Source organism: Sturnira hondurensis, unplaced genomic scaffold (assembly GCF_014824575.4).
Source record: "Sturnira hondurensis isolate 20B ecotype Veracruz unplaced genomic scaffold, ASM1482457v3 Scaffold0006213, whole genome shotgun sequence".
Classification (NCBI taxonomy): domain Eukaryota; kingdom Metazoa; phylum Chordata; class Mammalia; order Chiroptera; family Phyllostomidae; genus Sturnira; species Sturnira hondurensis.
Window position 1 is genome coordinate 4799621 of NW_028078844.1, and position 23707 is coordinate 4823327.

Consider the following 23707-nt stretch of genomic DNA (forward strand, 5'->3'; position numbering starts at 1 on the left):
TAATTGTACTTGTAGGGCAGTGACTCATAATGGGTGTTCATGAATGGATTGCAAGTGCACCTCAGCTCCAGGCATGGTGATGAAGGGCCTCAAACCAGGAGCTGCCTCCTTAGGTATATCTCTGAGGGCAAGTCCCGTAGTCATTGCTGATTCAGCTGGCACCTGCTGCTCTGCCAATGGGTATAAATGAAGCCAAGGAGGCTGGTCCTTAGGGCATCTAGTGTAGTAACCAAGGGAAGAGTGTCACACTGCCCACGGTGGACAAGAGGCTCCCAACACTGCTGCAGGGGATTTCCAAGGTCACTGCACCTCAGCCAAGGTCTTGCTGCGGTGTCTATGGGTGGGAAGTGGAGTGGGAAGAGAGGCTTTACAAAGCAGAGCTCATAGCTGCCTCAGAAAAAGAATCTCTGTCCTTGGAAACGTCCATTAGATTCTCCCATCCCTCAGGGGCACATGCGCTCTTCAAGGGCGTCCGAGGCAGCGTCAGGGTGGCTGCTCCAGTAAAGCAGGCGCAGTCTTCAAAAACAGTGCGTCATTATTTTAAAATACTTGGTGCAAACAAGTTTGGTAGGATTCAAATCCATTCACGTTTTAGGAACTTTCAACGTTACATTTGTTGACAAAAAAGATTTGTTGAAGCCTTTGAGTATAATCTTAGTTATAAAATTTTAAATGGTTGTGGAAACAGTTTAAACTTAAAAAAATCACCTACACATGCAAATAATATTTCAGGCTGATGTCATCTATCAAGAAGTTGGAGAGATTATCTCCCCTTTGTTAGAAAGAGTGGGTAGGCATTTAAACCAACTGATAAAAATAAGCGATTTCCTAGTTTCAAGTGTGCTGATAAAAGGTCAGCACTTTTGAAGATTGCTTTAGTAAAACTACTACTTCAGTGTAACCAAAATGATATCATGAACATTTCTCTTCTGGCACAAGGAAAGTTATAATTTTGTAGATTATTTGGCTTTTTTCACTAATAGGGTGAAAGGGACTTTTTTTGCAGCTTTTTATTTCCTAGGCATAAGCAGAAACCCATGGCTACAAAGATGAAGTAAACAGCTTATTTACTGACCTCCTATTACTAGCTTTTGTGACAAACAATTTATAGACACTCATTCTCAACTTCACAGCAGCGCCAAATGCTGGGTACTTTTGTTCCCATTTTACATTCGCAACAATAGGCTTTTTTCAGAGGCAAAGCAGTAAGCACCATAACAAGAATTTATATTTAGCTTTTTCTGATTCTAAAGCTCTTTTCACTGCTCCTTGTTCTCTGAAACTAGTGTATAGAGAGATACACAGGACATACGAAAATTAAAAAGAGGGATTTCCAAACTGAGAATCAGGAATGTCTACCTAAGAAGATGATTTCCAGATTGATTCTTGGTTTATGAATAGGAATTAGGTATAAAGGAATATGAGATATATATACTACACCTTTGCTCGCTCAAGCTTCTTTCAAATATCTCGCTTTATTTTACGCTTCCCTACTGCATAAGCCAGTGTTATATTTCCCTCTCTCCCTTGCATGTAGGTCACAGGCCTGTGAGTTGGCATCACCAGTTAGATACTCCTGCCTAATGATTGACTTGGAAAAAAGCCACACCTGGAACCCATTTACTGAGAACATAATAGAGCCTGCTAGGCAGGCGCCCTGCTTCAGAGGCAGTAGAAACAGAAGCAGCGGCAGCAGTGCAGTGTCCCTTGTTCAGTGTCCTTGCTCTGATATATTGGTTCACTGGGTGCTGGACGTGGCATGGGCGTGGGTCAGTGACATAATTTGGGCATTGTCCTCTGCGGCTCTGCCTTTAGGCCTGATTCTCTGTCTTTCCCAGAGTTCTTGTAAAACTCTCTAGTATCCATTAATAAACTTACTTTCTGCTTAGCTGAACTAGAGTAGGTTCTGTTGGTTATAGTTAGAAATTCTGTCTGAAGGAGGGGCATTTCAGGTAGAGCTAACAATAGTCAAAATTTAGAAAGATAAAAATAGGAAGCATTCTGACACCTGGAGCTGTGAATATTAATTTGGTGTTAGTGGAGTGAAAAGTGGGTAAGGGAAGATACTAGAGATGTTCATAGGCCTTATGTAATGGACATAGAATTATATTAGTGAGAGAGGTGACAGGATTTTATTTGTACTTTAGGGTAATCATTCTGACAGCCATGTAGAATATGGACAAAAAGGGGTCCTGACTGGCGTGGCTCAGTTGAGTAAGCATCCTCCCAAAAAGTGGAAGGTAGCTCCATTTCGTTCCCTATCAGGACACGCGCCTGGGTTGCGGCTGGTCCCAGGTTAGGGTGCGTGTGAGAGGCAACCTATTGATGCTTCTTTCCTCTCTTCCTCCTTCCCTTCCCTTCTCTCTAAAAATAAATAAAATCTGCCTTGGCTCCTGTGGCTCTGTGGTTGGAGCATTGCCAGGTAACTAAAGCTTATGGGTTCAATTCCCTGTCAGGGCACATGCCTACGTTGTGGGTTCATCCCCAGTCTACACATGTGAGGCCCCCAGTACAGATATGCACAGTCCCCAGTCCCAGAGGGAATCTCCAGCCTAGTTGCAAACGAAGGTGACCAATCATGCTTCTCTCACATCGATGTTTATTTCCTTTCCTCTCTCTCTCTCTCTGAAAAAGCAAATGAAAATGTCTTTGGGTGAGGCTGATACATACATACATACATACATACATACCTTAAACAGAAAAAATAAAATAAATGGACCAAAAGGGAATATGTGAGACAAGGAGCAAGGATAACTATTAGGAGACAATTGTAACAACAGTGAGCAATTATGTTGTTGAATTAAGTCAGTTATAATATGGATGACTAGGGCGGGACAGAGTAAGGACATATTTGGGAGACACCAGAAATGTAACATGTTCATCAACTGGAGGTCAGAGTAATAAAGAAAAGGGGTTTGTAGAATGATTTTCACTTTTTTAACTTGGGAGATTGGATAAATGGTTGTGCCACTCACTGAGACATGAACTAAAGAAGAAGTAGGCATGTAAAATGAAAAATGAGTTTGACCTGTGGTAACTGAGAAGTCAAAAAAAGATGACCAATAGGAAATTCAATGCACAGGACTTGATTAGAAGTTAGAGATTTATGGGTTAGTAATACATAGGTGGTTGTAGACATCTTGATAGTAGTGAGATTTACCAGGTAAAATATGTCTTATGAGAAGAGAAAGGGCACAAGGTACAACCCTTAGGAACATCAACATGTAAGTTTGTTGGGGGAAAGGAGGAACAAAAAAATAGACCAAGAAGGAAGAAACAGAGGACTAGCAGAAAGACTAAAAAATGAAACAATTGGCTTAGTTGCATTTTGAGAATGCTTAGTTAATATGGATACAAGATGTTTGTTGTGGCCTTGGGAAGGACAATTTGGTGAGCCAAATTGAGGAGTTAAATATGGAATTAAAAGCCACTCTTTCAGTGACTAGGGTAAGAAAGGAAGGAGAGAACTGAGTCATCATCTAGAGTAAGATAAGGTAAATGATCATATGGCCTGCTACACATCTATTGGTATGGGTGACTTAATAAGATAGGGACAAAGACCAATGGGAATCAAGGAACTGCATTGATCTCGAAGTCACACAAGATGATAATAAAACTTAGGGTGTAAGAAAAAAAGTCAAGTGCCATAGTCCTTGACAAATGTGAGGCAATGAGATAGAAGTCAGAAGACAAAATGGACAAGTATACAGTCCATTCTGACACCATTTAGATGACGGGCACTTCAAAAAGGAGGGGAGGGTTATTTATGTGTCAAAGGTATAATAGTAAGAATTGCCATTCCTTTTCCCCCTGAAATTTGTAGTATATAAAGTGATATAATCTGGAGAGACTGTTGTTTATCAGGAGATTGGACAACGTGCCAGGGAGTGGTTGAGGATGTTGGAAATTTCCTTACTTTTTATTGAGGGCAATAAGAATGGTGGCAAGGTCAGGGAGAAAGGGAAGCAGTGGGAAGATAAAAGGGACAGAGATGAGAAGTGCATAAAAATATTGGCAGAAAAATTTGGGATGAGAGATATTATTGAGATGATTTCAAAGTGAGGCTGTGACCAGCGATGACATGGATGTAGGCCTAATGGGTTGAAAGTTTCAAGTGATACTCAAATCAAAATGTCAAAATCTCTTGTGCAGGTCTGAGGCCCCAAAATCCTGAACCTCTGAACAGTTCTAATGGAGGTCTTCTATTAATGATGGTGACAGTCTTTGATTGTGCTTAGAGTTAAGAAGAGAATATTGTTGGGAAGTGTGGCTCCGGGAAAGTCTCAGGCCAATGGAATTCCTCAATTCTCACATTCTAGAAGTTTGAAACAGCAACAGTTTTAGGTGGCTAGAGGAAGATTAGGTAAATCTGTAGATGGAAGCAGATATGACCTAAATTGTTCCAAATACCTTCTTGGTTAAAAAAAATGTTGAAAGTATTCACATTTATTCAGGAAATTAGCTCAAGGTGCTGGCAGAAGTTTCTATATAGGCAATGATCACCTTCTTTATTTTTTATTTCATTTTAAAATTTCAATCCAGAAACTTTTATTGAGCACTTACTGTCAACAAGTCAGGATTACTAACTTCTTTAGAGAGTCTTCATTTACTCATTCCTTTATTCATGTAGTCTATCAGTTCATTCAATCATACATTAAATCATTGATTGCCAATGACTACAGAAATAACTGTAGTCATTGAATCATGGATTGCCAATATTCAACTTCAGAAATAACTGTAGTCATTGAATCATGGATTGCCCATATTCAACTTCAGAAATAACTTTCTATAGTTTTCAGCCATTCCTAAGTATTTAGAAATTTTAGAAGTTGGTCAAATGTAGGAAATCTGTGAAGAAAACCATAATGATCTACTTAAACAGTTTCTCTGTATTTGAGATCACAGGATTGTAAAACTCCTACATAACTGCTTCACTCAAACCATGAATTAGTCATTATAATTTAACAGAATATTTAATGATCTTACGTATCATTGAATAATGTTCTATGTTTTGTGCTTTTTTTGTTGTTTGTAGCACTTTGCAGTCAGCACGGGTGGCTAAAAAACAGTTGTGTATTCTGTATTACTTTTAACCTACCATCTTCTTCAGATCTAGGAAAAAACAAATGAGTTTGTTTTTGCCATGTAGAAGAATGAGTCCCAATCCAGATTTCTGCATCTCTGTGGAAAGGAGGCACATTGTTAGGATTATTTCTGGCTTAGTATCAACGCAAACATGGGACTTAGAATTTTCTCCTTGACTCCCTACTTTAATCCAACCATAAATACCAGTCTGTGGCATGTGGGAAAATTTAACTCGGAGGTATGCAGGTCATGGGAAGGAGGAATAAATCAAACATTACACACCTAACAATGAAAAAATGATATGTCAAACATCACTGTTCTCATAAATTCTTTTGACCACTCAGGGGAATCCTATGGCCAAAATTTCTGCTTTTTTAATCTCATCTTTCCCCTTAACTTTATTTTTCTTCATTCCTCTGCCAACATCCCCCCCCAAAAGATAAAGTCAAAGCAGGTTGTTCTTATTTCACGAAAGTGACTTAGTTCTCTGCTATTTTTTGAGATACAATGTCCAAATATCATCTCTTTCTCTTCATAAATTATCAGAATATTTTCTTAAAGAACAGTTCTTTTTTGAAGCAACTACTAATACTGTTTAGAAAATATATAAACACACCATCGATTACATTTGCATTTTGTTTTACAAATGCTAAGTACTCTAGCACGCTGGACTATCTGAAGTTAAAACTTCTTTATGAATGTGCACGAGAAGGCACACTTTTCGTGGAGCATCATATTAATAAGGAAAACAAATCTGCCCAATTTTAACTTGTCTTTTCAGAAACTCTCCTGGATATTACTTGCATTTAGATCTTATTCCTACTAGCACTTACTTGGTGTTACAATAGGAGTATTCTGTTCTCTGCGAATATTATTTTAACATTTTTTTCACTGATATTGACCTAATATATACAGTTGTGTTTATGCACTGACAAATATACATTGAAGACCTACTATGTGCTGTGCTTTAGGGAAATGAAATGAGTTGAGAGTCTACAGGTACGGAGACCAAGGAATAGAAGCAATGTCAAAGCAAGTGCAGGGACAGTGAATCTGGCACTTTCAGTGAAAATCAAAGCAAAGCCCTGTTTGGGGTTAATTACCTTATGACAATCTTTCTATCTAAATGAATTTTTCCACAGTTAAATACAATTACATAGATTTTCTTCCATTGGATCAAAAAATTTGTTAGGTCATCTCTCTCTCTCCTTCCTTCCTTCCTTCCTTCCTCCCTCCCTCCCTCCCTCCCTCCCTCTTCTTTCCTTCCTTTTCTTTTCTTTGTTCTTTCTCTTTCTAGCTACTCCTTTCATTGAGGTAGCTCTGAGGTCATGAAATCAGGCAAACTTCAGCCTTCATTTTGGCTCATTATATACTTAATACACACTCTAGGGACTGTTAATGGGGAAAGGTGTCTTTCTGCTTCCACTTAATCAAATTAATTCAATTCAGTTCATTTATTCATTCAACAAATATTTTATTAAGCACCTACAATATGCCAGGCACTGTGCTGGGTGCTGGGGATACAACTGTGAACAAAATAGACACAGTCCCTGCCCTCAAGGAGCTTACAGTCTAGTAGTTATACAGACAAGTACACAGGCAATTACAATGCAGTATGGTAAGTGCAGTAATGGGGAGAAAACATTAAAAGGGCACCTAAGTCAGTCTTGTATGCAGGGGATATGGATGGAAATATTCCCAGGGCAGGTCAAATTTGATTTGAGTGCTGAAGGATGAGTATGAGTTAATCAGGAAAAGAGGAGATAGGAAAGAGTTACACTCTGAAAAAAATAGTAAATGCAGTGTCCCGTGTGCTGCTTTTGAGGTTCATTTGCTGGGGAGAAAGGTTTGGTGGGGTGAGAGAAGTCTGGCAAGAGATAGGTAAAAACTAGGTCATACAGAGACTCATTTGCTCTGCTTAAGAGCTTGGAATTTTTCCTGAGGGAACAGTGTGTGTGTGTGTCTGTGTGTGTTAATAGATTTTAAGTTTTTTACAGATTGCTTTTATTGCAGCACAGAGATTGAATGGGGGATGGGGTGGGAATCTTGAATGCTGAGGCAAAGTGATCAGTCCTTTACCTTTTCTGATGTTACCTTCCATGATAACACACCCTGTGCTCTCTCCAGTCTGTTCAGTGAACAAGGCATTGACACGCACAGCTTTGGGCCACTGCTCATCCATGAGGTTCTTAACGCCTTCCCCACCTATGAAAACTCAACTCATCTTTCAAGACCAGACTTCCAAAATAATCCTAACTTGTGCTTTCTGTCAAGTATTGTGATCTCTAGGTGTTGTGACGTTTATTTGTATTATAGTATTATTTATTATTTCAAATGATTTGCAACTTCTTTTGTTCTATGTTAATTTAATCTATTCATAACATAAGGTGCCTTTTGTAAATAAACATGGTATAAATTTCTTCACAATTTCCAGCTGAAAACAAGGACATACTCCTCATTTGTTGTCTACCACAAACTATTATTAACGCCTTCAAATGATTTAAATGGAATCATGAAAATGGGGGCAGAAGCCCAAAGGGACACATTATTTTATGTAACAAAATACAGTCAAGTAAAATTTCAACACAATCACAGAGAATGCTGCTATTATGAGTTGCTGTTATGACAATGGTTAATTCCCCAATTCAAACACTCCACCTTTGACATTAACCTGTTAATGAGGCAAGATCTGTAAAAGAGGGTAATTTAGTACACAAAAATAATAAGGACTAGCTATATTTTCCAATATGGCCCATACTTTACAACCCCTTCTATAGTTGTATAATTTTTCAAATAACTTTTATAATGATAAGGAAAAAACTTTAAGCTCTGTAGATATTATAAGAATGTCTGTTTTATTCTTTTCGGTGGGTACAAAAACCACAATTTTGTACACAGAACAAGAGTATAAATAATATTGATATCATGAGTGACCCGTAGTCTCTTGATTCTACATTGTGGACTGATGGTTTTCTGTTAATGTCATCTTCATTTTGTTTTTGTTCCTGGTGGCAAGACAAATGCAATCTGTGGACACCGATTCACGTGACAGAGTGAAGGTTACGGCAAACAAGATGACCAACACCTTTTATTAAAAAAAAGTCCCTAAAGTTTATTACAGTGATGGTATTTATATCAATTATTGCAATGTATTGTTCCCTAAGATGGTTAGAAAAAAGAATCGTGTTGTCCTCTACAGAATTTACGTCAGTTAAAAAGCAAGCATGTTTCAGTATTTTTCTCCAAAGTAAGTGTAAATATGTCCTTTAAATTTTTTTCACAGGATTTACATGTTTGTTTATCATTTTCTTATCACAGTTTAGTGATTTGTTTTCTCAGCTGGATGGTCTTCCATTGATTACATGGGTGTTCTGGAGACACAGGTTAGCATGTTCGCTGACTTTGTTCGACAGCTATTTCACCCCTTGCTATGAAGAACAAGGACTGTCCAAGCAAGAACTTCACAGTTGATGTGCTAACGCATAAGTCTGATTAGTTTTTAAGTCCACTCGAGTGAAATTTGTTGCTGTTAATACACCCATCCCAGATCCCCCCACCCACTCCCCGAGAAAACGTAAATTGTGAGTTTTCCTGATATAAAATCTGAGTTTGGGTTTCCGAGCTGAGCTCATGCACACGTTGCTGCTGCTGCCGTCTGGGGCATTGGGACGTACCTCCTGCTCTCAGCCGAAGGGTTGGTTGGATTAGCCAAGACCCGCGTGAGGCGTGTCCTTCAGGCCTGCGTTCCCGTCAGTCACCAACACAGTTTAATTAAGGCACTCAATTATTTTTTTGGTTTTTATGGTAGGTCCGATGCAATGACAGCCAATCCTGAACTTTGTCTAATTGCAGTTCCAGCGTGTACAGCCTTTGGGCAGTCGGGCGTCAAGACACGGCCGTTTTCACCCACACTCCCAGTGATGGATAGTCTGGCTTTGTTTCTTATGGCTTCAGAAAAGGTCAGCTGAGTTGCATGGAAAGGAAACAGAAAGAATGTGGAGTGTTACAATATTCCTGTTTCTTCAACAAAACATGACACAACAAACACCAAAATATCAACATTAGACATCTGCATTTTTCCATATTCTTTTGGTCATGTGAAAACTGGTAATGTGGGGGGGGGAAAGCTCAACTTTGGAGGAATGAATCAGTCTAGAGTGTGTGGTCCTCCTGTTTAAGAACTCATTTGAAAATCGTCATACTAGGTTTTGTTTAGTAAATTTGGGTAGGGCACATCTTTTAACTAGTACTTCTAGTCCAGCTTAAAAGCTCCTTTGAGTCTTTTTGTCTTGCCACAAATTGTTCTTACAAGGTTTTGTAAAATCCTTTGCAAGGATTACACTCTTAAAATTGTGATGAATTGTCTGCACAAACTATATACATAGATTGTTCATGACAGATTTTCCTGCTTTCAGAACACAGATCTATCCACAAACACTTTTCATTCACACCCATTATAGACATGACTAGAACAGCACAGAGATATAAAGTTCATTCTATGCCTAATATGCAAGTGAAGGCTCATTAGGAAGCTGTAGGTGCTTAAGGAGGTGCACTGAAAGTGGGGGGGCGCATCTCAATACCTCATGAGTGGTCACCACTGGGGAACTTCCCAGACTGAGGTTATGGGGTCAGGTCTCTGAAATCCTCATTAAATTCTTGTTCTCTGTCATATTAGGTAGCAGATAATAATATTACACAGTGAGAAATAGGTAGTATTATGTAAATCTACTGTTCCCTCATTGCCTTTATATTCTAGCTAGAGCTGACTTTTAATGTTAACTCAGAGGAAAATGAGGTAAACAAGATATTCCCTAAATTTGTTATGGCTTAGATAATAACTTTCTCATAACAAGTAGTGTATCTTAATTCCCTATCGTGAATTTAAGTTAGCCTAATTCTTCAGAAAATTTCATCCTGTATTTACTCTGCCACACAATTTACATTTTTAAGTAATTATATATTAAATAATAACATTAATAATTGGATTAAAATTGTTATAATGAAAAGGTTTATCAGTAACCCTGATAACTTAGAAAGCTGAAGTCAAATAGCTGGGTAATGACACATTTATGATAAAATCCAGATTATTATCACAGTTCTGCTTTAGGGAACAGTCTTAGTAATTCCCATCTTATAATCAGAAATGAGGATACAATCGTTATAAAAAACACACTTAGTACTAAATTAAAACAAACCAAGACCAAAGTCTGAATTTATTTCTTCAGATTTCCTTTCAACATTTAATGTTAAGTTAAATAGATAATTTTTTTAAATTAGCAGTTTACTTCTGTTTTATTTTATTTTTTTGAAGAGGAATACAATGAATACAATGCAATGAATTAAAGCAGTGTGATTTTTTAATGGAATTTTTGCAGAAGGCTTTTGCCATAAAATCTTCTTTCGTTTCCTTTCTTTTCTTGACTGCCTTTGTGAAGAAAGGAAAAGATCCAAAGCAGAAAAGATTCCACATAGTTTTGAGTACTCTCCTTCTCTGTAGATTAATGCAGCCAAGTGTGTTAGATAATAAATCTTGGTCAACTCCTTATTTTCTCTTTATATCTCAGCATTCTTAGTTCTCAGCATTCTTAGTTCCTATACTGTATCATCCAATACTTCTGTAAAAGGTCATTTCTGTTCATGTTGATATGAATCTATTGAGGCTGTTCAAACTGGGAAACTTTCTTAAAAATTCCTATATGGCTAAAAAAAGCTTCCATACGGCCTGTGTCTGGCTGGAATGTCGGACTAATGGCCATGGCCTTGGTTTTATGTGTTGTCCTTGAGGGATGGTCTCTTGTACAGTTGAATTCTACTGTATACGAAAGCTTTAAGGGTTTTTTTTTTGAGATTTGGGGACAATGTTATCTAATTATAAAATATTTGCATAATTGTGGCCAATAGAGTTTTTGAAAGGAAAAAGCCATTTAATATGAGAGTGTAACAGAACTTAATTTCAAAGCTTCTCTACACAGGTGCAGCTCATTTAATTTACCCTGAATTCTAGCAAGCTTTTTCAAGTCATATGGATATGAATGCTTTGTTTTTATACGAAATTTATTTTCTTAAAAGTTCAACCTAGCTCTAAGGCATTCATATGAGGAACTGTGATGCCAGGTTCCGACTCCAAAATCATTATTACATGTAAATTGTATGTACACAATCTGGGGATTTACATCTTTTTTTAACAAATCCCCAGAAATTTGTAATAAACCAACATCTATGAGTATTTCCTTCCCCAATTTTCTAATATTCTTCTTCTTTTTTTCTTTTATTTTTTGCTTCTCTGCCCTTGAACCTTGCTGGTGGTTGGGATGTTTCTGGTATGCCAAAAAAGGTTAGTTTTAAAAGACTGATTGAAAATCTTATATAAAACACCTTGTGAAATTCATCTCAAAATTAAATCTAAATAGTTACTTCTGAAAACTTGTTAGGTATTGTTTTTCTCAGTTTTGGAAAACCTCTCCTCAGTTCTGTAACTATTACTGGAAATAAAAGCATTCTTATAAAAGCCCAGAGACTCTGACATCATCCTAGTCTGTTGTTTTGCTATTCGTCAGCATGCTTGAAACATTCTGATCTGAGTGAATGGAGGGTTTTTGTGGTAATTCTTTTCCACAAAATTGAGAAAGAGCCACTTTGAGCTTACCTATGTGCAGTTATACTCAGTCATTGATTTCTAGGTTATGGATAAAAGTAATTACATAAGATATAGGTATTTCAATAGCTGTCATATGAATAAATGAATATTAAAATTAAGCATGTTTACCTGGCATAACCTCAGATTACGCAGATCTTATTATGAAAATTATACTAGGTTTCTGGCCTCAAGGCACATCAAGCTTGGAATGTCTCTTCTGAGTTTAAAGGCTCGTTAGTCATTTTAGTCAGAATGAGCAGCCTATTTAGTTGGCTATTATATACAATTTTAGAAAATGTGTTGTAGAGACTATATTCTAGGAAGAGCAATAACAAAAGCTCTTAGATCTTATTTCAAAACCACTTTCAAACATTAGAGGAAAAAAGTAGTGGACATTTAGATTCTTAAAAAATGATTTCTATCTTCTGCATTTCATGAATGCCTAGAATTACCTTTTTCACCGTGACACAATGAGAGCATGGAAGGGGGGCTGATCTGGCTCACTTAAAAGCAGTAGAAAAAACCCTGTAATAACTCATGGCAATTTTTATCTTTTACTGTGTTCCTCCTAAAGAACATGTATATTGCTGACATCTGTGATGGAGAAACTGCTGTATTGCCTAAAATGTCTGCTCACCTTAGTGATATTGTGAACATAAAAGTTGAATTGCATCTAATAAATGTGAATTGCAGTCTGTATCCTGATGATTGTTCTTGCCTCAAGGTCTGGCGCAAGGACCAGTGTCAGCTAAGCGAAGAGCTGGGTTTTACTCTTTAAAAATATAGAATGAGGGCTAATGTGAAGCAAATTAGAATAGGAGTTAAAATTTGTTGAGCTTTGACTATATGCCGTGGAGCTTTTACACATATTATTTTTCAGAAAATCTTATCTGAGAATCGATGAGCTTTGATCATTTGAATCAGGTTTTGTGGTTATTTTGCTAACACATGTTTTAAAATTTGATTGTCCCAGAGAATATTAGCCTATAAGGAAACCCAGATCTAATTTCCAATTTCTTTCAAATTTGGGGTAGAATATACTGTTTAAATCATTTCACAGAGCATTTCTACTGGTTTGTTTTGTCTTTCTGACCCTTTCAATGCAGATCTCTATTGGCAACATAAAATTTCAAACAGTGCAGCCAAAGAAAACCCATCCACTTTGCACTGAGGTTTTCAAAAATATAAAGCTCTAAGTAGAAGCAAGCAATACCACCACGGAACAGACAGGTCACAACACTTCGTTTACAGGATGCATCACCCACTCACTGTAGTAGGCCCTAAATCCTACCCCTAAATTTTAATACTTTCGGTTCCATATACGTTGTAACCTTCTCTATAGGTTGCTAAATTCTGGGTATTCTGCGAGGAAGTTGGGTTAAAAGTCTGTGCACTCTTTGCCACCTTCATTCTCTTCGCTTCTGCCCTGGACTTGTAACAGAACTCTATCAAAGCCACCAGCATTGCCAAGCCCAATCCGCCAACCAGAATGTAGAAGACGCCTGCCACGTTGCTCAGGCTCAAGGCACTCGTCTTGTCCTGTGGGGGATAAACACACTTCAGTTAACTGTGGAAATGTCACACCCAGAGGGTCAAAGAGCACAAGAAATCCAAACAGCTAATTAATATAAATGTGCAATTTAACCTGAAATTATATACATGTATAAATCACTGATATACATTTAATATTTAAACATAAAGTTTATAGTGCTCAAAAGTGAAATTATGGTGGTTACCAATAAAGTGGGTGTAAATACATTCAATAAAACCTATACCATTTTATCATTATTAACTATGCAACGAAGACCACTCTATTTGCCATGATAAGCATTTATGTATTTACATAGGATGGTGGAAATGGGCTTTTTATTGTTAAGTTTGAGACGGACATGTTTAAAACACAATTACATGGAAGGGAACCTCTTTTGGTTTTCCTGCCATTAAACCGTATTTTCATGTTTGAAATTTGAATAAATCTAACTTCACATTTCCTAATTAATGAACTATGTTTTATTTTTTTAAGCTAGCAATTTCACATTTTGTTCATCAACACTTTACCAAATATATGCAAATAGTGTGCATGGGCACACATACTGGTCTTTTCAGTCACATCCATACAGGGAATTTTCTGAAAGGTGTTATTTTACATGCTACCTACTATTTAGGAATAATTACATATGCATCACACAAGTGATTTTTTAAAGATAACTTTTTAAAATACACAAGTTACTGTGGTCAACTGAGAAATAAATTATGTATGGACAAATAACTATTTTTACTGATTTAAAAATATTCCATTTCCACTAAAAATGCTTAATTAGTTAATATTTTAGACATATTATTCTCCAAAGTCTTAGTATACATATTATCTCATAATAAATTGAGAAATAGTCAAGCATACGTTTGGAGGATATTAAAATTATAACAAGAATTCAGAACTTTTAAAACAAATTATAAAAATACATATTGTATAACATTATTTGAAAAGTATTTTTGGTTGAGCACATGAAGGATGCCCTCTTGGCCATCATCTTCTCAATGGTATGTTTTTTGCAAAATGTGGTTTAGACACAAATAATTTTATTGGGAGAGAGTTTAATTCCAAAGATGTACTGTGTACACTGTCCACTAACCATGACACCAACTGATTGGGCCACAAGTTTAGGATAATTCCACTTTTAAAATAGTCACTCAAGTATTTGTACTTCTTAGATTTTACATAAGGATTTGAGATGACTGTGTCATTATTTGGCTGAGCTTGTCTCATTCCACTCTGGTTTGAAGGCAGACAGATGTGATTGAAATATAGAGCTAAGCCCTGAAAAGGGAGCTATTAACATTACTTTGTCTCTTTGTTAAATAATTGAGGCTCTCCCATTTAAGCCAGTCACTTGTTAAGTCTTGGAATTATCTATCTCCTGTCATCTATCTATCTATCTATCTATCTATCTATCATCTGTATATCCATCTATCTATCTTTCATTTTTTCTTTCTAAAAGAAGATACAGAGAAAGTAAGATTCCAAGAATCCTCAACTATGGCTTTCAGGCACTGTTACTACTATGTTCTATTAATTCGTATAATTTGTGCAGTATTTGGATTCACTGATAGGTTACTTTTTTTCTTTAGAATTAAAGTGCAAATGTTTCTAATACTATTTTCAGTAGAATCAGGGCTATAGGTTACTGCGTTGTTCTAGAAACAATTTTATGAACAAAAGATATTCGAGTTTGAGGCTATTATTCATAAATATTGATTTATTTAAATATTTTTTATACAACAGATTTGAAAGGCTCACTCTGTTTTGTCAGCACAAAAATATAATAGGGTCTCTTCAAACTAAAGTGGAATGGTTGGGAATATAGGAAGAAAAGAATGAACTTCTGAATAAGATATGTTTAATACTGAAAGTCTTTTTTTTTCTGAATGAGTACTGGTCAATTTCTCATTTTTTGTTTTGAGAATACATCTTTTCTTGAAATAATATACTTCATGGTCCTTGCCTCCAGAACAATCAAAACTTTAACTCAAAAGCACTTCTTTTATTAGTGGTACGTAAGTTTGAGAATAAATAAGGAATTTTTATTATTTTATATATTTTTGTAGTTAATTTAAATTTATTTAAAAGCCTTATACTGGGGAGCAGGTTGCAATTTCTGGAAAAGACTGTCCCTGTGGTTGAAATTTATGACGTTGGTTTCAAATTTAAGTATAGTGTATAGGAAAATGTTTAGTTTTTACTGAGTCCATATACTTTTTTTTGACAATTGCTCCCATTTACTGCTTTGTGAACACAAGAGGAGGGCCCGAACTGCAGCGACTGACCTTGCTTCCAGAGTCCTTGGGTCCACATTCACCTTTATCGTACCACCATTTGTTTTTCAGCTTGTCTAAGACGCCTGCCTCACTGAGTTTCAAAACGGCAAGGTTTACAGGAGTTCTTCACGTGGAAAATAACATAAATAACATTATATATGTTATTTTATGTTATTCAAGTAAAACTACATTAGAATCGCATGGCAAAGTGACAGAGCAGAGGCCACAGTAGTTGCTATGTCTTGTACTGTAGGCCCAGGATTAGAATCAGACATAAAACTGGGGCCTGCTCCATCGCTTTAGGTAACGGGCACATACTGCTAGGGAGGATTTTTAAATAAAACGTATGCAATTACTGTGAATCCAAAACTATTGGCCTGGGTTGCTTTCTTGAGCATTTATAATTTCCTAATGAGAATGTAGGAGCCATTGAAAATCCAGAGCTTCTTTCTTCCTCTTTCAAAATTAATGGAAGTGGCTGCGGGTTGATAACAGAAGCTAGATAGGACTGGTTTCATTTCCCACCTTCCTTATGATCAGATAGAGGGATTTAGTTTATGCAAAAAAGGATGTCTGTAGTGTCTGTCCTTAAATAGATTCCTTTACCGCGCTCATCCAGGACCCAACTGAAAGGGGAGCGTGATTCAAGTGGTACTAGACCCCACCTCATATAGGTCCTTATAAACAGAAATATATAAATTATTACTTTAAAGTTTAAGTCCGTGCTGATATTTTCCTGCTGAACTTCAGTGTTTAACTTGTATCACCAGAAGCAATTTTCATCCACCTTGTGCTGACCACATTCATCTACTTGCAGTACAAAGAGAAGTGACTATTATATACTTTACTAAGTCTTACCAATACAAACCTGACAGGTTGGGTGTAAACAAGATTTTGATAAATAAACTCCTTGTACCATAAAATCCTGCTTTTTTTCTTCCTTTCCTACTATCTTGGAGCCTTTCAACACTAAACGTTTTATAGGGAGTCTCAAGGAGAAAAGGGTCAGACAGCACTCAGTATCAATGTTCCAAGGAAGCTAATTATTATTTTTGTTTTCGTTCCCACATTAACCTCTGTGTATACAAAATAAAGGGTAAGGAGATGGATAGGAAGCAATAACTCCTAGTATCTTTTGTTGTTATTGTTTTTGTGTGTGGGTTTTTTTATTTTTTTGGTTTTATAAACATTCAGAGAGAGACGTGTTGCATTTCTCTTGACATTTCTAAGGTTGTCACAGTCATTTTGTCTGGCTATATGTCTTAACACCTCTCTTCTAGGAAATGTTGAGTGCCTTTGGAGAAACATAACTTGCATTTATTTGGTCACCAGGGCATGAATTCCATAAACCCACCTACAAAACTATTTATAATGATGATGATAATGACAGCTAACATTTACAGAGCACTTGCTACACACTGGGCATTGTTAAAGCATTTTACATGTTTAGTTACTATTTTCACCTGCATTTTACAAACGAGGGACAAGGCACAGAGAGATTAACCTATCTATTCACATATCTAGGAATGGTTTAACTAGCTGTGCAGTTAAACCATTAACAACCGAAGACTCAGGAAAAGGGGTTTCTGGTTATTTGAATTTTCTGGTTAACAGGTAAACTAAACAGTTAAAACCTATTCATTTTATACTGTTGGTTCTGATGTTTCCAACATATATTTTTCTTTTTGCTTATCTGATTTCTAAATAATGAATTTGCCACATACTTGAAATATTGTTTTGTGGATTAAAATCTAATATGAGCATATTTTGACTCTTTCTACTAAAAGCTGAATTTGGGGTGGGGAAGGTTATGGTTAATTTAGGGTGAGGATTATGGTTAATTTAGCGGCTATCTGTACAACCTCCCCCTCCACACACTTCACCCCTTCCCTCCCTTTTATGAAGTGACTATTACAAAACCATGCTTCAAGTTGGTTGGTGAACTGTGAACTCTTTGAAAACAAAAGCCACATTTCATTTATCTTTGTAAAGCAGTTTTTTTGTTTTGTTTTTTTTTTTTAGCCAGGGTACCCACTGAGAGTAAGTGCTCTGTAAAGTTGCTACGTTTAAATTGTTTTGAATCCAGAACAAGCTTTTTTTCCCTTTAGCTGAAACTATAAGAGTATTTATGTTCCCAGGCCAGCTTGCCAAAGCCTTTTTAAACCTGTGTAAGTACGTTATATTAACCTATATTACCTTCCTTGAATAGGTACAGTGGGAGGAGGAGAACTTAATGCCAAAAAGTGAGAGAAAAATAAAAGCAGTTCTGAGTTTCTTCTAGATGGGAGAGGGGGATAAAGGAAAAATTGAGGATTAAATAAAGACTGCCTTTAGTTTATCTCTGTTTCTCCAAGTCTTGATTTTCCTAATCCTCTTTATTTTTCCCCTGTATCTTTTGTCTCTTCTGCTATATTCATTTCAGTAGCCTGGTTTTAGAGGTAATATTAGATTGGAATTGTGAATATAAGATATTTATTATTAACCAACTTAATGGTCAATTGCTGGAATGTCAGGCACTGAGCAAGGAATTAATTACTGGGAGACCCCTTCTCTTCTCCAAGGGTTAGCTCCCTTAAGTTGTTTTCATTTACCACATTTTCCCCTGTATGAATTCACATTTTCCATAATAATTCCTATATTCTTGCATTGGGCCCCCTTTCTGTGGTGAAGGGAAGTAGGCTATTTATGAGTTCAACGTATTTTAAAGTCAGAAATGGGCTGTATTTTCCAAAGGGCTAAATTAAAAACTGGGTATTATGTGATCTAATATAATTCCTGAAGGATGTGTTATTTTGGTAATTATACTTACCAAATGATTTTTAAATGCATATCCACATCCATGAGTGTGACTACTTTGATGTACATATAAGGAGAATAAAGTATGAAACAAACAAAAAATTCAACAATTTTACAGGTCACAGGTGAATACAGGCATTTGCCAAATTTTCTTTCTGGAACCAGGATTAAACAACTCACATAAAAAATTGGCATACAATTTTGCATGTGGTTTGTGCTTAGTCTAAACCATATCAGATTAATCACAGGAGAAATGAGTTTTAGACAGTCATAATAATATTCTTAAACTGGTTCACTGTCAATTGGTAAATTTCTGTTATTTTATTTGCAAGAATTAGTGTGAATTTTTTGTGATCATCAAAAATACCAAATTGCAATAATAACAACATCAAATGAGTTTTCAAACAAATGACTAAGTACCCCCCAACTCATCCCTTTCCACTTTATTTCATTTAAAAATAGGACCTTTTTCCTTGTTTCTTTTGTAAAATTTTTAATTTCAGTGTGGAGACTCTTGGCTGAAGGTTGCCTTGCTCAGAACTTCATGCCCTGGAAGTGTCTCTCAGGAGAGATGTGATGCTAATTGTTTTACAGCTTCAGGTTGTGACCGGAAGTGGCCACAGTGTCTCTAAGTAGTTCAGCTGTTGGTTACAGTAAATCATGAGTGTAATTTCCCTTTCCCTCCCTTGAGGGAAAGGACAGTGCGTAATTCTCTTTTTCCTCAAAGATACTGGTGCCATGACCCAGTTAAAACAGAGGTTTCACATTTGCTGCTGAATAGAAGGCTGAACATGTCTTCCCTAGTTACAATGCTCTGAATGTGAGTCAGTGGTCTCCTCATAAGCTAAATCTATTCTCATGTGGAACAGCCTTCCATGCTTTCCCCCTTAGTTTCCGCTACAGAGATCTGTACATGGACCTCATAACTCCAATACCAGGGCACTTGTGTTGAGATCTCTGAATGGGCATTTTCCCCTGATGGTATTTAAGCGGCTCTTCTGCTTTGGCTTTACACTCAACGGAAGGCTTCCAGTCTCTCTATGTTCTAAGTCAGCACTTTTGCTCCTTATTTACCTCTTTTGAAGAAGGTGAAAAACAAAACTGAAAAAGTAACAATTTGCCTCCTGGTAATTTACTTTAGGTCTAAGTTATATCAAGCAGCCATTAAACATCACCTTTCATTACAAATTAAGAGTTGGGCATTATTAACATTTAGACTGTAACCACCTATTATCTTGCTAGTAAATAATATGTCAATATACAAGCTACTAGGAATGTTTTTTTAGCATGAAAACAAAGTTCCTGAGGGAAAATAGAACATAAGGAAATTTCATTTGGGGGAGCATTTTAGGTTAAATTTTCATACATTTTAGAAAATTATTTGTTAAAATTTGAAATAGAATATGATTTTGTAGTTCATGTTTGGTGAAAGTAGTGTACCAAATACCTATGAGAATAAGTAATTAGATTTTTGAAAATTATAAAGTTATTTATACATTACATATTTATTTCTTTGGTCAGCAAATATTTAGTTCATGTCCATTATGTATCAAACAATGTGTTAGATGCAAACAGATTAAAATCTGAGTTGTCCCACCTTATTTAAATAAATTAAAATGACTTTTGTTGCATATATTTTTCTACTTTGTGTATACATTTCTGCTGCTGCTTGCTTATTTTTTCCTCTGGAAAGAGTCTTTAATATGTACTAAAAATAGGACTTCATTATTTATTTTTTAGGGGAAAATTTTATCTGGTAAGCAGCATTATACTTCTTTTCTATTTGTGATAAGAAGAAATAAAATTTGTAAGTAAAGTTATTCTGATGGAATATGATATCTTTGTTTTTATTTTTTCTGGTGCTATTAGAGCACACTTTTATACATTTCTAATTTGCATGATGAAATAGATTTTTAGTGTAAATTGGAATAATTTTTTTTTCTCTCTCTCTCTATGTGTATATATATATATATATATATATATATATATATACACATATATTTATGTTTTTATGGAAACCATCAAAACATTTTTGGAAAATTGGGAATCCAAAATATGAAAGAATTAATATCTCTTAAGAAAAAACATGTATCTTAAATGGAGGTGTCTTGAAGGGGAACCATCCCAAAGGAAGCACTAAGAACTCTCTCTAGCTTGTGTATTCTCTTTTCCTCCAGGAACTCGTATTCTCTCTCAGAATAAGGAGATGGATGATCAGCATTGGGTCCACCCAGTTCTGTTGTTTCATTTGCTTTTATGCCTCCCTCTGTGGCCAGAATATTCATTTGGCAAAATGTATTCTTCCTCCTGTAGTAAGGCTGCTTGTTAGATGGGAATATACAAGTAAGCTGAATTTGAAGGCTCTTCAGATTGGGAGTGAGGGGGAGTGAGGGGTGAGCATTGAAAGAGTTAAAGTTAGCAGCCACCTATCTGACATGTACATACTCCCTGAAAACAGCGTATTTTTGTGGGTTGGGTTGCCAAGTGAGAGAACTTATACTGCACTTGACAGGGACCAGAGGGAAGAGGGGAGGGAATTTCAGGGGAAATAGGGGAGGGATTTAGAAGAACATATATAAAGGATACATGGACAACAACTGAGAAGGGTGGAAATGGGAGGGAGGGGGGGAGCAGGGGGAGTGGGATGGGATGGGAGTAATAGACAGAAAACTGTACTTGAAAAATAATTAAATAAATTTTAAAAAAGAACATGAAGAGAAGCAGGACTTCTTGTTTTGGGCTGTTCTCTAGATTTTAAAAGGAAGACAAGACTGTACACTTCTATATGTTCAATATTCTTATATATACCAATTGGAGGTATGTAAGGAAAGAAAATTCAGTCAGCGTATTCCCATCTCTGGACTATTTTAAGGCTATTTGTAGTGAAGAAGAGCCCTTGGACTCTAGGTCGTATGTTCTGTTCATTATATGCCTCATTTTTCTCTTGACACTGTTTAGAAATGAAAAAGAAAACAATTTTATGAAGCTGGTAATACTACATTGATCATATTGTGGTGTGATCCATTTATAGAAGACCAAAAATTCCTAGTTCACATTACTATATTTTATTTTGTTTAATTTATTATTTAATGGAAGCCTATGGGGTTTAGATGGAGAAATAATTTTCTGCTATGTACACAGATCTAGATGGAGTCAGGTTAATGCTATCACTTAAAAACATTTCATTGAACTTCCGGTGAATAAGAAAGATGTACCGTCCCTGCTCTCTTCTCTTTGGCAAATTGCTCTTTCAGAAACTGCATCTCTTTCTGATTTTTGAAGACCAAAGTTTATAGAACTACAATATTGGATCCATGCCTTCTTCAGAGTTAGAGATTTTCGGTGACTATTTTAATTAAGTTTGTTATTGTGTCCCCAAACTGATAATGGTTGCAAATATTTTTGCTTTGACAGTAATTGCATACTTAGGTTGTGAAGGGACTTGACTCGCAATGCTGATGGTAGTTGCAGGTCCAAACTGTAAGTCTCCCAGCAGATGCACCTATTACTTTACATACTGTTTACCCGCTTTTGGTGACATTGAGGCTAACCTTGGAGTCACCTCCCCCGCTGCCACATTCTCCTTTGTCGTACCACCATTTGTTTTTCAATTTGTCCAAGAGGCCTTGTTCATTCAGTTTTAAAACTGCGAGGTTAACAGCATTTCTTGAAACGATAAAACATATTTTGTAAGAAACTGCACAGCTGTTAAGATGTTAGAAGGAATGAGGACTTAAGCTCTTTTAAAAGCTTCTCCCAGACGCTAAATAAACCTCTCATTTTGCTATCCTGCAGCCCTTTCCACCAGAGTCCAAACCAAAGGCAATTGTGACTAATTTCAAAGTGTATTAGACATGTGGTATTTAGTGCTGTTTACTTTCACAGTTCATTTATTGTCAAATAACCGACATTGCCAACCAATTACATGGATTTTTTTCAAAACAGTAATAACTTGAATTTACTAGTAATTGAGAAAGAATTGGGCCTTGAATTGCTTTGCCGAGAATGTCAACAATCTAAAAGAGACCAAAATGAAAATTTGTTCCCAGAAGGAAAAGCATGATGGCATAAAAAACCAACAAACAGCCACTAAGTTTGTGCACTGATTTTCTGACAACAGAGTCTGGCTTAATTATTATTCCCTTTATTACATTTGTGAACTTAGTTTGTGTGCTTGATTTAGTTGGTTCTCAGAATCTAGGATTTCCATGTTTGATTCAGTGTCCTGGCTGGAAGTCACAGGACAGTTAGGACAAAGGTAGTGGCAACTTTTAGGGAAAAGTTTTTTATCTGAATTTTGTGTTGATTCTTAAAATTCATTGGATAATATTTAGAAAACTGAAATCATATAGCCAATTTGACTGTTTAAATTAAGTAATTAAACTCTAGGAAGTCATGGTGCATGTGATGTGAACTTTGTAAAAGAAATTCTCTACATTAGATTTTCTCCATATTAACTAATCTTTACAGGGGGGTAGAGGTAACATATTCTAATTATTCTCTAAATGGATTTATACAAAATTTTCATGGGCTTTGCCTCCCATGCATTTGGTTCCTTTCTTACTTCAAGTTACAGTTTTAAAATAAGCTATCTTTTTCAAGAGTTTTTCCAAGCACTTAATGTAATTTCTGTTAAATCTAGAGAATGACTGAGATACTGAGAAAATTTGGTTATAGTTTCTACTATGTTATTTGATAAATACTGAGTTTGGTGATTACCTAATACCAAATGAATTAAAAAATAAAACAAAACAACCCCATATTAATGAGTAACACTTGAACTCGATCATTCAGTAGACTAAGTGTTGCTTATTTCACTAATAATCAGCCTATTCATGTGTTTATTTTCTTAAAATGTGTTTGTAATATTTCAAGTAATTAATGCTCATTTTCCATGATGCTTATATCGTGATGGTCTAATCCACTTGGAGAGTCAGCATTTCCCATTAGTAAACCACACACTTTGAAAGTATTAACTCTTTTTCAGAGTTAGACTATCATTTACTGGATGTTAATTAAATAATTAGCTATCCCCACACTTCCAAATAATTGCCACATTAGTGGCATAAAATAATTAATATACTTCCTAGAGCAAACAGCATCAGGTTGTCAGTTTAATCACCAAAAGGACCAGACTGAACTGCTGGCAGAATATTCGATGATGATGGGAACATCTACTTTTTAGAAATGTGTTGCTGGGTGAAAGAAGTTTTCATTTCTTTTGTGTTCACAAGAAACTGAATTAACTGCTATTTTTTTATTTTGGAGAAAATTATTTTTATAATTCACTTTTCTAGCATTAATATTCATATTAGGTTAAAAAAATAAAGTGGCTTCCCAATTATTTTATGTGCTGGTTTAGACCATTCT

General features: G+C 36.0%; 1 protein-coding gene across 5 annotated transcripts in view; it reads right to left on the minus strand.

The window, feature by feature from the left end:
• Window positions 1–7921: 7921 nt before the first annotated feature.
• GRIA4 (glutamate ionotropic receptor AMPA type subunit 4) overlaps window positions 7922–23707 on the minus strand; it is a 399918-nt gene continuing 384132 nt past the window's right edge. The window contains exons 15-17 of one of the 5 annotated variants that reach the window (XM_037047736.1): window positions 15551–15665; window positions 13130–13264; window positions 7922–9049 (exon numbers count right to left, since the gene is read on the minus strand). In XM_037047736.1, coding sequence (XP_036903631.1) covers window positions 8885–9049; window positions 13130–13264; window positions 15551–15665 — 415 coding nt within the window. In that variant the 3' untranslated portion in view covers window positions 7922–8884. Of the gene's footprint in view, window positions 9050–13016; window positions 13265–15550; window positions 15666–21888; window positions 22004–23707 lie in introns of those variants that run through there. The other 4 variants (XM_037047737.1, XM_037047739.1, XM_037047738.1 and 1 more) reach the window with 4 other exon arrangements.